A 13323-nucleotide genomic window follows, 5' to 3' on the forward strand; every position below is an offset into this window, starting at 1 on the left:
CAGAGGACCACTTGTTCAGGTTGCTCAGTGAGGTTGGGGGTCCTGGGTGAATCCCCTGACTGCGGGAAGAGCCTCTCCTTCGATGCATTCCCGCTGTCCTGGGCATGAAGGCATGGAACCGTTGCTTCCATTCGTGCCCACTGTCCTGGGTCACAGAGGCACAGAACCATGCCTTCCATTTGTTCCTGCTGTCTTAGGACATGGAGGCAAAGCTTTGGCACGGGCAGGAGGAGCTTTTGTCCAGTGTAGCCTGTTGCCTGAAGGAGTGGGAGGGAAGGAAAGAGTCTTTCAGGAGGTGGAAAATGTCCTGCTGACATTGCTGCATCAAAGAGGGAGTTGAACCTGGGCCTCTGATTTCAAACCAGAATTCAAACTACTGAATATTGCAATTTAAAATAATAATAAAAAAAAGGATATGGCACTTCCCTGTGCTTTCCCTTTCTCCAGTCCCAGATTCCATCAGCCCCCAGAGCCGGGAGCAATGACTAGGAGGCACCGAGTATTTCTGAGCAGCTTTTCTGCGGCTCTGAAAAGCCTGGGAAGCTCAGCTGCCAGCTGCAGGGGCAGCCGCTGGGGCAGGAGCTGCTGGGGTTAACTGGTGGCTCAATGGGTTGTGATTTGCAATGGGGTTTAGGTCCCTAAGTCCTTTATTGGATCTAGCCTGGGGCTCTATTCCCAGCCATGCTTGTGACATTAATGGGTCACTGTGGCCCCAGGGCTGTCCCCACCTTGTCCTTGGTGCCTGGATTGGCATCTGGCACAACACCCAGTGCAGAGCAGTGGGACGGGTGGTTTTAAACTAAGGGAGGGGAGATTTAGACTGGCTATAAGAAGAAATGTTTTACAATGAGGGTGATGAGGCACTGGCACAGGTTCCCCAGGGAGGCAGCAAAGACCTCATCCTGGAAACATTCAAGGTCAGGTTGGATGGGGCTCTGAGCAACCTGATCTGGTTAAAGATGTCCCTGCTTCTGCAGGGAGGTTAGACTGGATGACTGTAAAGGTCCCTTTCAACCCAAAGCACGCCATGATTCTGTGATTCTATGATTCTACTCACGTCTGAGGAGTCTCAGCACAACCATCATGCAAGCACTGAAATAAATTTGTGAGGTGAGCAAGCCTTGCTTCTGGCCTTCTTGAAACTGTGCCACCGCTCACATCGTGGAGGATGGATATAAATAGTTTTGGGGAAGCCCTGAGTGGCAGCAGATATCTCAGAAGTGGTGCTGTTTGCAGTGTCGCACCAGGGCAGCTTCTGCTATGTTAGAGATTGTTTGCATCCTCCACAGACAAACCGGTGTGAGAGCAGTGCCCTGGTGCCTGGCTGGGGATGGATCAGGTGGATGAATGGTCGTGTGGTCCTGGCACGGGTCCTGTGTGTCTTTGGAGAAGTTGCTTCAGACCAGATTTTCTGCGGATTCCCTGGGAGTGTCCAAACACGCATCCTTTCACTCAGATCTTCTGCTTCAAAGGGAGTTTGCCCAAATACACTTCTCAAGCAGGGCTATGTGGGGCCTGCTCAGAGCTCGTGGGCAGTCTTATCCACCCTGTGCATCTGCAGTTTTAATTCCTGTGTGCAGGACATTTGCATAGGGAGGATGGAGAGAGCTCTTGTACATTCAGGGCTTCCCTCCTTGAAAAACTTTGGTGGAGCTGGGGCAGTGACCTAGACATGGGAGCTGCCCACCCTACAGGGTCACTGTGGCAGATGCAGCCTTCAAGGATGTACCCTTTGGTCCATCCCATTTCCTAAATGGCCATATTGAGCCTGTCCTGTGTGAGGGGGCTGCAGTGGACACAACCATTGAGGGCACAGCATGGTGGTGAAGAGCCCATCTGCCACCCAGCATGCGGTGCTGAGTTAGCACTGGCAGAGCCTGCGCTCGCATTTGCAGTTTGTGAGGTGCTGAGTGCTCAAGTGCGGAGCTGCCGGCAGGAGACCTCAGAGTTCGGGGGAGATCTCAGCTGCTTGAGCAGGTCTTTGGGGTCTGAGAGGGGCTTTGGAGTCTGGCAGGTCCTGGGCACAAGGGCTGGGGCCAAGGTGGTGGAGGAACCTTGCAGCCTGGTGATTTGAATCCTTCCTGGGAAGCGGGCCCGCAAGGCTTTTCCAAGAGGAAAGGCTTTCAAACCTCTCCATCTCACTTCTGGAGATCTCCCAGCTGCAAGTGCAGGGCAGCCCTTGGCTCAGGCAAACCAGTGTCCAACTGAGGGACAGAGCCTGGCATCCCAGTGGGGAGCAGGTGCTGCAAGCAGTCGGAGTGCTCAGAGGAAAGAGACTGGCAGGAGAGCGATGTGGTAACTCAGGGTCAGAGCAGGAAGCTGATGAAATTTTAGATCTCTGTTGGAAGCAGTGGGGTTTTGTGGGGGCTGTGGGAGCACAGCCAAGACCTTTCCAGAGGGGAAGTGCCAGCCCCAGTGAGTGGTGGCCAAGCACAGCTGGCACCTGGCAGACGTGAATGCAGGGCTTGTTAGACTGCACACAGAGTGCCGATTGTAACCTCGGTCACAAACCCTCCTTGATCAGAACCTGGTAGCATTCCCAGAGGTTTCCCAGGCTCAGCCTGGGAATGATGCTCAGCCTCTGCACCAGCCAGTTCTGAGGAACCATAGTGGGCATCCCTTTTCTCCTTTCCCTGTTGCTACAGCCTTCCCAGGAATGTTTGCTGCAGGCTCTGCAGAGCTGGTGGGTGCTCTTTGAGTCCCTTCAGAGCAGGTTTCATGGTGCTGCGTGGCTGCCTCCATCTCAAATCCCATCGGACTGTGGGGGTTTCTCAGTCTTGGTCTCACAAATGAAGCTGCAGACCAGAGTTGTAGCTTAAAAGGGGCATCCAATCATACGGCCTGCAGAAGGAACAGAGGTAGTACAAGGCAGCATGCAGCTCTGGTTCTTTAGGACCAGCATTTTTTTGGTGGTATTATATTGGTGGGAAGGCACCTATAGGTATTTTGAGGTGCTGGCTGTCTCTGACATCAGCAGGAGTTAGGTAGGGGTGGCTGGAAGCACCACTGAGCCTCCCAGTGCTTTTGGTGGTTGTTCTTGAAGAGCCTGGAGAGGGATGGAGACCACTGAAAGTGTTATTAAAGTATTATTAAGTATTAAAGTATTATTAAATATATATAAATATATAAAAATATTATGTATATAAATATTAAAGTATTATTAACACTGACTTGAGTGTTATTTAATAGAAGAATTTAAAGCCTATGTAGTAACTTGTTGATTTTTTTTCCTTTTCCCATAGCTCCCAGAATGGAGAGGAAGGTGGAGCCTGGCCAAACAACCAGTTTGATACGGAGATGCTCCAAGCCATGATCCTGGCTTCAGCAAACGGTTGGTCTCCATTATGTGTGGGAAAACCGTGGCGCTTGCTCTCGTGTGGCCATCCCAAATGCATGTGGTTAGATAAGATGATGTCAGGACTGGGGTGGCTTCAAAAGTGTTTTTTATAGAGACCCTACAGGAAAGCTGGGCAGGGGCTCTTGATCAGGGGGTGCAGAGATATGATGAGGGTTTTCAGCTGAAAGAGGGGGAATCTTAGGAAGAAATATTTCCTGTGAGGGTGGGGAGGCCCTGGACCAGGTTACCAGAGAAGTGGTGGCTGCCCCATCCCTGGAGGTGTTCAGGGCCAAGCTGGATGGGGCTTGTAGCAACCTGATCCAGTGGGAGGTGTCCCTGCCCATGGCAGAGGGGTTGGAACTTGGATGGTCTTTAAGGTCCCTTCCAACCCAAATCATTCCATGATTCTATGATTCTTCAACAGTTGATGGCAGAAAAGTAGTGCTGTCCATGTTACCCTGCAGAGGAAGGGTTCAGGTGGAGGAGATACCAGATAGCCATCAGCATCATGTGTGCTGTAGACAGGGGTACCTTTTCCACCTAAACTGTATTATCTGTGTACCGGACACAATGTTATCTGGCTCATGATAGGGTTGTGCTAGATTCAAGAGCCAGTCGTGAGATGTGTCATCAGTTCCTTGATTCCAGAAAGTCACAGCCAATGAAATGTTTGTTGTGTTGCAACTTGCTGTAAGGTAGGAGCCTGGAAAATTTGCTTGTGGCTGAGCTGGGAATTCACTAAATGCGTGACTCAGACTAAATGACCAACAAATGTTGTATCCAGAGATGCCAGCGCATGCTCCTTGCTCACACTGGGGCCCTTCACCAAGGTTTGCTTCACTGTCTCTTTGAGGTTGTACTCACTAGGGTCTGGTGTCAGTTGAGGTTGGTTTGTTCTGGTTTATGGCTGGAAGTGGTGGGCAGGGAGAAGTGTCCCCATGCACCCATGATCTCCATGGCTGTGCCAAGAATACAGTAAATGCCTGACTCAGTATCCCCAGCAGATCTCACGTCCAGAGATGCTGGCACATGCTCCCTGCTCACACCAGGTCCCTCTGCTGGGCTGTGGGCTCGCCAAGGTTTGCCCCACTGGCTGCTGCTGGCTCTTTGAGTTCATACTCACTAGGCTTTGGGTTGGGGTCATTTTGGGTTGGTTTGTTCTGGTTTATGTCTGGAAGCAGTGGGTGTTCCCATGCCCCCGCCATCTCCATGGCTTTGTATAAAAGAATCGCAATTACCACTCTGTGCAGCGCTGTGGATTAAGAGGCTGGTTTTCATACAGACTTTATTTATAAATACCTCCAAGCCTTTTCCCCCTCAATTTAAAAATAGAAGTGACAGCACAGCCATAAAACCCTGTGCAAAATGCTTTGGATGTTTCCTTTGAGCTATTGGGAGAGAAGGAATTTGGGGGAAGGGGGGATGGCTTTGGTGGTGCTTTCTTGGAAAGCTGCTGCAGCTGAACTTCGCTGCTCTGCAGACACCAGGCAGCCTGGAGCCACAGCTGCTGTGGCCGGGGATGGAGGTCTTGGGCAAGGGACTTGTTTACACTTAAGAGAGAGAAACAATGCAAAAACATGTCTCTGCTCTGAAAAATGACCATGGAAAAACAGCCTCTGGGGCGCATGTGGTTATCATCACCCGGTGCCTCTGGATCTGGTTTCCTTGCTTGCCACTAAAGTTGTTTTTCCGACTCTAGCAGTCCCCAGGACCTGAGAGCTGAGCGGGTCCCTTCCAGGTTAACCACCCACTCCTGCATAGCCCCAGGCCCTATTGCAGCAAAGCTACCCTAATCCGCAAGTCTCGAACGGTGCTAACCTCTCCCACGGCTTCAGTGCACACAGGGTGTGGATTTAAATCAGATCCAGCCCTTAGATAAGGGCTTTCCCTGCTGCGGCCCCAAGGAGAGGATGTCTCAGTCCTTTTGTTACCCATGCTGGTCTCTTGCTGGGATGGATGGATGGATGGATGGATGGATGGATGGATGGATGCACGGAGTCAGGTGGGAACACAGCACAAGATTTTTCCATCAGCACTAGGTTTTCATGTCTTCCCTGCTCTCTGCTTCTTCCCTTTTCTGCTGCCACTCATTAAGCTAATAGTGTCAATTAGGGACAATACTAATTGCCCATAAAGCTTTGTCCTGCCCATCCCTGGGTAATGTTTCCTATTTATTTAAACGATCCTTATCCCTTACTGTCACCAGCTGAGCTCTTTTAGAGCTCTGGGTCAGCAGATGGGACCCAGTGAAGTGGGTGACGGCACTGTGTGCCCTTTGCTCACTTGCTCCTTCCTTCACTCACCAGCTCCCCTGACCATGAGCTGCTCCTGCTCAGAGTGGGTGACGCTGACTTGCACAATCCTGTGTCAAGCCTATACTTGAGTCTGCACCAAGCAGAGACCACCCAGGAGGCAGAAATTCCCGTGATGTTGCTCTGTTCCATGAGTCAGGAGTTCCCCCAGAAGGGGCGGGTGATGCCCTGCCTGCATCCTTACCCTGTGCTAGGATTTATCCTTCACTTCAGCGAGAGGCAGAGCTGGCCCTGCCATGCCGAATCTCTGCTGATCCCGTTGCTCTGAGGATTAAATACTTGCTCAAGGGTTAAATCACCCTCCTAAGCCAGAGTGCCTGGGGGGCTGGTTTCTCTGTAGGACTGTGACCCTGCTGTAGAGTTTCTGTCTCCCAGGGCTCGCTCCCTCTGGGTCTTCCTCCTTTGGAGCTGGGAACAATGTGAAAAGCCAGTGTTTTGAGCCATCTGAAAGGACGGGGGCAGCTGCTACAACAGGCCAAGGAGGTCCAGGACACCAGACACGCAGGGGCAGACACACGGTCCTTTAAATACTTCAGCATCCAGCGCGAATTTATAGGGGTGCCATGGGATGGTGAGAGAGCAGTCGGAAAGGCAGCCTGAGGAAGTCCTGCTCCCCAGCTCTGCTGCCTGCAGTCAGGGGCAGACTTGCTATATTGGGTTCTCCCAAAAGCCCCACCAGCAGCTGCTGCAGCATGTGTGCTGGGGCTGCCTCCAGCCGGCCTCTCCTCTGCTCGCCAGGGCGATGGAGCCGCTAGCTGGTTATTTTTGCTGAAGCCCGAATTCTTCACGATGGTTTGGGAAAACGTCTGGCTGCTAGGAAAGTCTGAGCGTAACCTTTCCAGCAACAAGAGCTGAAGTGCTTGCTTGGCAAGGGCAGCTTGGTGCCCATTTATAAACCTCTATTGTCCCTGTTCTCTCTTTTCTTTCAACCTTAATGTCAGTGTTACCTAGAAACAGTCCTTTGCTCCTACCCTGGACCAACTAGCAGGCTGGGAATTGCACAGACGGCTTTTTCTCTCCCATGAAAGATGTGCCGTGACTGCAAACAAGTTCATGGGGACCAGTTTTCCTGGATGCTGTGGAAAACCTCCAGCCTCCTCGCTGCCCTGGGCAGCATTTATAAATACCTCCAAGTACCCCAGCTGGGGTGGTCCAGGAGGAAGCAGAGCAGCGGCGTGCAGCGGGGAGGGCACAGGGGACGCTACCCAAGGCCACCGCAGCCAGGCTGTATCCAGAGAATCATAGAATTGTTAGAGTTGGGAAAGTCCTCTAAAATCAAGTCCAACCATCAGCCCAACCTCACCATGTCATGTCCCAGAGTGCCATGTCTAGATGTTTTTGAACTCCTCCAGGGATGGAGACTCCACCACTGCCCTGGGCAGCCTGTTCCGGTGGGGTAGGTGAGAAAAAAAACATCTCCCACTCTGCTGGAGCCCATAGTCCACCTGTGAGCTTGTCCCTGGCTGCAGCCTGCTCTGATGGCACATCTTCAGCCATCCTGTCCCTGTTCATAACACCCCAAAGGATGTGGCGTTGAGTCGATTGTTAATGAAATAAGCTGCTGATGAGGCAAGGGAGGGTTAGTGATAGATACCGCTGACTGTAGGTCCACATCTCCTCCAGCCCAGGGTCCCACCAGGTCTGGGACCCATTTAATGGGGACTGTAGAAAAGTTCTGTTTTCCTCCAGTGTTTTGCTGTGTTTGTCCACCGTCCTGCTCATCCCCCCTCCTTGGGGCACAATATCCTGCCTGTTTTCAAACTCCCTCTGTGTTTTCTTCTGCCTGCTCCAGCAAAGCAGCTGGAACTTCTCAAAATGCAGTTGCTTCCGACCTCTACATGTACACAGCAATATTTCAGGGGCTGATGGTATGTGGCCCAGCTTTTTGTCTTAGCTTTCTGGCTGGCTTAGCCCCCTCCATCTGCTCAGGGGAAAGCAAAGGTGACACGGAGATGTGCACTGATCTGGTCTGGAGAGAGGAGAAATGTGAAGAGAGCAGCCCATGATCTCTGCTCATTGTTTTTCTTCATTCCTGCAGTCTCTCTGCCTGCAAAAACAAGGAGTAGCAGCCCTGGGCTTTGCTTTGGACCCTTCAGGTCCCCTTACTGTGTCTCTCCATCCTCCTAGAAGAGCATGTCCACAGCCGTGTGCATGGAGCAGTTAAAAGACTGAGATGGGAGCCAGTATCCACTGCAGAGGCAGGCGTTTATAAATCATTTCTGAGCAGGGCTGTGCAAGGATCCCACCCTGAGCCGTGCATGGGCAGTTGCACCAGAGTGGGTCATGCAGCAGCGCATGGCAACAGCTTCGCTTGTGCCCCCCTTTCTCCATCTGCTCTCTCCCTTCCAGCATCCCAAGGGGGCCTGGTGCCCTCCCCCCTCTCTCTGCTTGCTCTCTCCATGCTGAGGCTTTGCGGAGCGACAGGAATGAATTTGCCTTCCCCTCCCCCTGCTCCCAGATGTGGACCATCAGATTGAGTTGCTTTGTGCTCGGCTTCCTAGAGCCATTTTGCAGAACTGCAGGGGAGGGGCTTTTCCTTCTCATCTCATGTGCTCTGCTCCCTGAATAAACCTGGCTGGAGAAACACCGGAGGCAGGAGTTTAAATGCAGCGGAAAAAGAAATAATATTGGATTTCTCTTAATGCATTGCTAATGGTTGTGCCTGTGCAGTGTGTTTGCAACACACCGCTTTTGGAGGGGGGGGACGTTCTTCGGCGGAGGCAGCAGCCAGGGAGGGGACAAAGCAGGCAGGTCTGGCAGGCAGGGAGGATATTGTCCTCTCCCGACCAGCATCCAGCCTCAAATCCCAAACCTTATGCAATGGTATTGATAGAGAAATAAGGGATTTAGGTATTGGGAAGAAATGTTTTCCTGTGAAGGTGGGGAGGCCCTGGCCCACATTGCCCAGAAAAGTGGTGGCTGCCCCATCCCTGGAGGTGTTCAAGGCTAGGTGGGATGGGGCTTGGAGCAACCTGATCCAGTGGGATCCATGGCAGGGAGCTGGGACTGGATGGGCTTTGATGTCCCTTCCTACCCAAACCATTCCACAATTCTATGATTTCGGTGCTGGCTGTGCTGTGCCCCACAGCACGGTCATTGCAGCTCAGTTATGGGGTGATAGAAATTAAGGGGAATGGGTGGGGGGCAAAGGCTGGTGGCACCAAAGTCTGTGTGACACCCAATGAGGGCTCTTTAGGGCTGCCAGGTCTTGGGTGGGCTCTGACCAAATTTAACCTGCCTTTTTCTTTGCCCCCACCCTCTGGTATCTCCCACAGAAGCTGCTGATGGCAACTCGACCCTGGGCGGTGGGACGGGCACCATGGGGCTGAGCGCCCGCTACGGCCCCCAGTTCACCCTGCAGCATGTCCCCGATTACCGGCAGAACGTCTACATCCCGGGCAGCACCGCCACCCTCACCAATGCTGCCAGCAAGCGTGATGCCAAGGGCGCCGGCAACGCGGGAGGCAACAAGAAGAAATCTGGGAAGAAGGAGAAGAAGTAGAGAAGAAGAAGGAGACCTTAGAGCTACAGGGCAGCCGGCTACAACGCTCCCCCAAGCCACAGCCCAGGCCGGAGGATGAATGTGAATATTTTTGTGATACGAAAAGTAGTAAAAGTTGCGAATGTATCTCCTCATCATCAGAGCTAGGAGCAGGGGCTCGCTGCTGTTAGGTCTCATGATGAAAACCAATCTGGAAGCTAAATCGAATTGAAATAAGTGCCCTGTGAATACTTGCTCATGTTTTATACGATCCCTCGGGTATTAGAATATGCAAGGACGGAAGGTCTCCCGCCACGTCTTTGGATCCGATTTGCTCCCAGATCGGCTGAGAAAGGCACAAAGCTTGTGCTCAGCTTTGCCCAGTGTAAATAATTTGAACGTGGAGCTTTTAATTTATAGATCTTCCATCATTTTTTGGGAAGGAAAAGGAAGTTCCTGGCTTAGAGTCCATGCTCTAGATCCTTGCTCTTAAGTTTTCCATTAGTGAAAATCCCCCTGAGTTCATGATAGCGATGGATTTGTTGGTAGGGAGTACTTCAGTTCCTGCTTAACTGTTACCCGGGAACAAAAGAAAGTAAGCATTTATATTGCATGAGTCAAAGGGAATTCGGCAAAGCTGTGTCCTGAACATTTGTTTGTTTTTTAAAGTGCAACCACCTACGGCCTGAAATACGAGACAAAAAAATCCCCCTCCTGATGCCTGAGAGGTAGGGAATTCCATGAGGAGCATGCCGAGGTGTGCGGCAGCTGCCCCGCTGGTTCTAGGGGGTCTCCGAAGAGCAGACACATCTCATCCCTTCTTTGCAGTAAATATTTATATGTACAGTCAATGTTCTTCTAGAATGAAAGCTAAGAGAGTCTCGCTCCCCCGCGGCCAGGTTCTTTCCGGCAGCCACTTGGCCGTGTCCCCGCCAAGGGGAGCAGGGGATGATGCTTCACGTTTCTGCACACCGCATCTGCATGCACGTCCTTCACCTCACACCTGTACTTAGCTCCACAGACCCAGAGAAGTCCTCGCATGCCCACGCAGCGTGGGTCAAACGTGCTGGGGCTGCCTTGGGGACGGAGGTGGGAGAGTAGGATCAGTCAAGTGGGGTGGGTGACTCCTTGCATCTTATTTGGGGTTTAAACCTCAAATAAGGAAGTTTTTTTGGATCTCATTCAAAGAAGTGAGATCCGTGGAGCTGCCAGCTCATGGCTTTGGTGCAGAGTTGGTGACTGAGTAAGTGACATTTGGTTTGGTGGCACTTGGGGACCAGACTCGGAGAAGGGGGAAGCATGGGGTGATGCTGCAAAGCCAGCGAGCTGGGGTGACAAGGAGGGGTTGCATGGAACCACAATAGCTCAGCCCAGAGGAGATGATGCTCCTGCTGGCTTTGGGCTTCTCACCCTGTAGAGGGAATGAAAAGATGAGGAACAGGGTTTTTCTACATGCCCATCACCCTTGCACCAGGCTGGCTTCCCACATCAAAGCAGCTCTGAGCACTCTGAAGGAGATGGGGGGGCAAGGGGGGAGGGGGGGCTTTGTGTGGCCAGAGGGAGGAGAGGGGCTGTGGAGTGGCCAGAGGTGGCCACACCAGGTTTCCCAAGGGGATGCGTGTTGTTTTTTTCCCTTTTTAATCACTAACACATAACTCGCCCAAGCAGATCCAGCCCTCTGAGCCACGCTCTGGCATGGCAGCACTCACCCCCTCCCCCCCCATTCTTCCCTCCCCAAACCCAGGGCAGCAGGAGCAGCCGCCGTGTTTCATCCGGATCCAACCACGCTGGCTGCGTTGGGAGCAATTCCCACCCTGTCCCCTGCAGCCGCCACCTGCCCCCTCCCCCCTTTAGAAAAGCTGTAGCTGAATTGTAGTCTTTATATTTCTTTTTAACCCGCAATCTGAGGTAGCGTATCGAGTGTTGTGTATTTAGTGGCGTGTTATTTTTAACCTTGGTAATTAACTTTGTGGCCACCAGTATTTTTGCTGTATCTTCTTCCCATGTGCTCTGTGCGCCGAGTGTCCGTGAAATGAAACACGTTTGCCCTTTCAATGTGTCTAATATTGAATTATACTTATATATTATATATATGCTTATATCCTTCTTATACCCATCTAGACCAATGTCGATGTGTTACACGCGAGTTTTATACTCTAATATTTATATGGCTTTTTTTTCTTTGGAAAAAAAAATTAATAAAATGGTTTCTTCTGAATAAATGGTTTTATTCTGCTGGAAAGAGGGGGGCGCAGATCAATACTTTGTCCGTCTTGATGTTGGTGCTGTGCCAAGGCTGCCAAAGGCCGGGGTCTATCCCTAGCTCCAGCAGCAGGGAGGCTGTTGTGACTCCCCTATCCTTGGGTCCCCAAGGCCATTGGGTTGAGGGTGACATTGCCATGGGTGCTGGGTGATGTGGTTGTGGGTGGCACTGGTGTGCTCCTGGCTGGCATTTCTCGGGAAGGGCAGGGCAGCCCCTGGCACACCCCAGCGAGGAGACTGGTGGGCACAGCTACAGCCCCTTCCCCAGCCCCAAGGGGGATCCAGATGCCTTTCCCCATCACTGGCAGGGATCTCATCACCATTCCTGAGTCTTGGTGAGGTTCTGATCACCTTCCCCCATCACTGGCAGGATCTGCTCACCCTTCCCTAGTAACAGGGGAATCTGTTCTCTCTTCCCTATAATTGGAGGGACCTGATCACCCTTCCCCATCACTGGCAGGGATCTATCCTCCCTTCCCCAGTCCTGGGAGAGGGATCCAACGAGTGTTGTCCGTGCTCAGGAGGGATCCGCTCCCCCTTCTCAGCCTCGGGGTGATCTTCTTTTCATGATGCCTGGGCTCCCCCCGTGGCACTTGCAGGGAAGTGGATTGGGGGAATTCCCAGCCAAACGGAGCCCCCCGACCCTCTCCCTGCGGGATGGTCTACTACAGGCCAGGGAGAAATATCCTGTGACTCGGGGTGTCGTAACTGTGGAGGAAAAAAAATCAGTGGCTGCTGCCCAGATATGAGGGGGAAGGTGGAGGAGGTGCGGAAAGAGCAGCCGCAGGAGACAGACAGACAGACAGACAGACAGACACGGGTTTGGGGCTGGGGCTGGTCCCCCACCTTGGCAGTGCACAGGAGGCTTCAGGAGTGCAGGGCACAGCCTCGCCTCACTGTATTCCCATCCTGTTCCCTCCCAGTGCCTCTGTCCCGGCTGCAGCTCCATAGTCTCCACATTGCTGACCCCCATGAGTCCCTGAGACTGCCCTCAAGACCCTGAGACCCCCACCTGAACCTCCTTGCAGATCAATAGATGCTCCCCAACCCCCCCTGCAACCCACAGAGACCCCTGGCAGCCCCCATAAACCTCTCACAGGGACATCACCCCCTCCCACCAAATTCCCCTGCACCCCACAGACACCCTCTCTGTTTTCCCCCCAATCCTGCTGGTCTGCCTCTGTGCACCTCCCATAGGGACAATAGGTGCCCCCCCCAGTTCTTCTGCACCCCACAAAGCCAGCTTTCCTCCCCACCCTGTGCACCCTGTGTCCCTGTGGGGGACAGCCCTGGTCATCCACACATGCACACACATATGCACGTGCACACACATGTGCACCCACACGCACACACACACGTGCGCGCACACATGGAAGAGGTTCCAGCCAGAGCATCCACCTTTGGGGCAGGAGGTTCCAGCGCACAGGGGAGGACACTGGGGTCAGGGTGGTGACAGAGACAGGACCTGGTGCTGTGGGGCCCCTGTCGCGCCGTGTCCTCTGCCCTATCCCACAGTCCCTTGTACGCTGGAGCACCTGGAATGCATTAGGGGCAGTGGCAGAGGAACAGTGATAGAGATCAATCACATTGACCCATTGCTAATGGGGAGCAGGACTGAGCACATCCAGGTGCCACCCCCAGACTGTCCCCAGCACCCACCCCAGCTGGGGTGTCATTGTCCCAGGGCACTGGGTGCTACCGCTCACTTTGCCAGTGGTGCTGCTGGGCACCTGGAGCTGAGTGAAGGTGTGGGAAGAGGGGATGGAGAGGGCAGGAGGTCCTGGCTGGGTGATGGCCATCACCTGTGGGGAGTAAAGAGGCTTTGCAGAGCTGCAGCTGCAGCGTCAGGAGCCCATGACCTCCCCAGTGCCCTTAGCCCTGCTCTGTGAGCAGCTACTGGCGTCGGTGTAAGGATGGGTGCAATGTGTGGA

At 53.0% G+C, this 13323-nt stretch overlaps 1 protein-coding gene across 13 annotated transcripts in view; it reads left to right on the plus strand.

Annotated features, from left to right (window-relative positions):
• LOC104065903 (protocadherin gamma-C5) overlaps positions 1-11341 on the plus strand; it is a 134218-nt gene extending 122877 nt beyond the window's left edge. For 3 of the 13 annotated variants that reach the window (XM_054079260.1, XM_054079258.1, XM_054079265.1), the window contains exons 3-4: positions 3243-3331; positions 8925-11340. In XM_054079260.1, the coding sequence (XP_053935235.1) occupies positions 3243-3331; positions 8925-9151 (316 nt within the window). In that variant the 3' untranslated portion in view covers positions 9152-11340. Of the gene's footprint in view, positions 1-3242; positions 3332-8924 lie in introns of all 13 variants that reach the window. The other 10 variants (XM_054079267.1, XM_054079268.1, XM_054079269.1 and 7 more) reach the window with 7 other exon arrangements.
• The last annotated feature ends 1982 nt before the right edge of the window (positions 11342-13323 follow it).

The sequence above is a fragment of the Cuculus canorus genome, chromosome 14, assembly GCF_017976375.1.
Source record: "Cuculus canorus isolate bCucCan1 chromosome 14, bCucCan1.pri, whole genome shotgun sequence".
Taxonomy (NCBI): domain Eukaryota; kingdom Metazoa; phylum Chordata; class Aves; order Cuculiformes; family Cuculidae; genus Cuculus; species Cuculus canorus.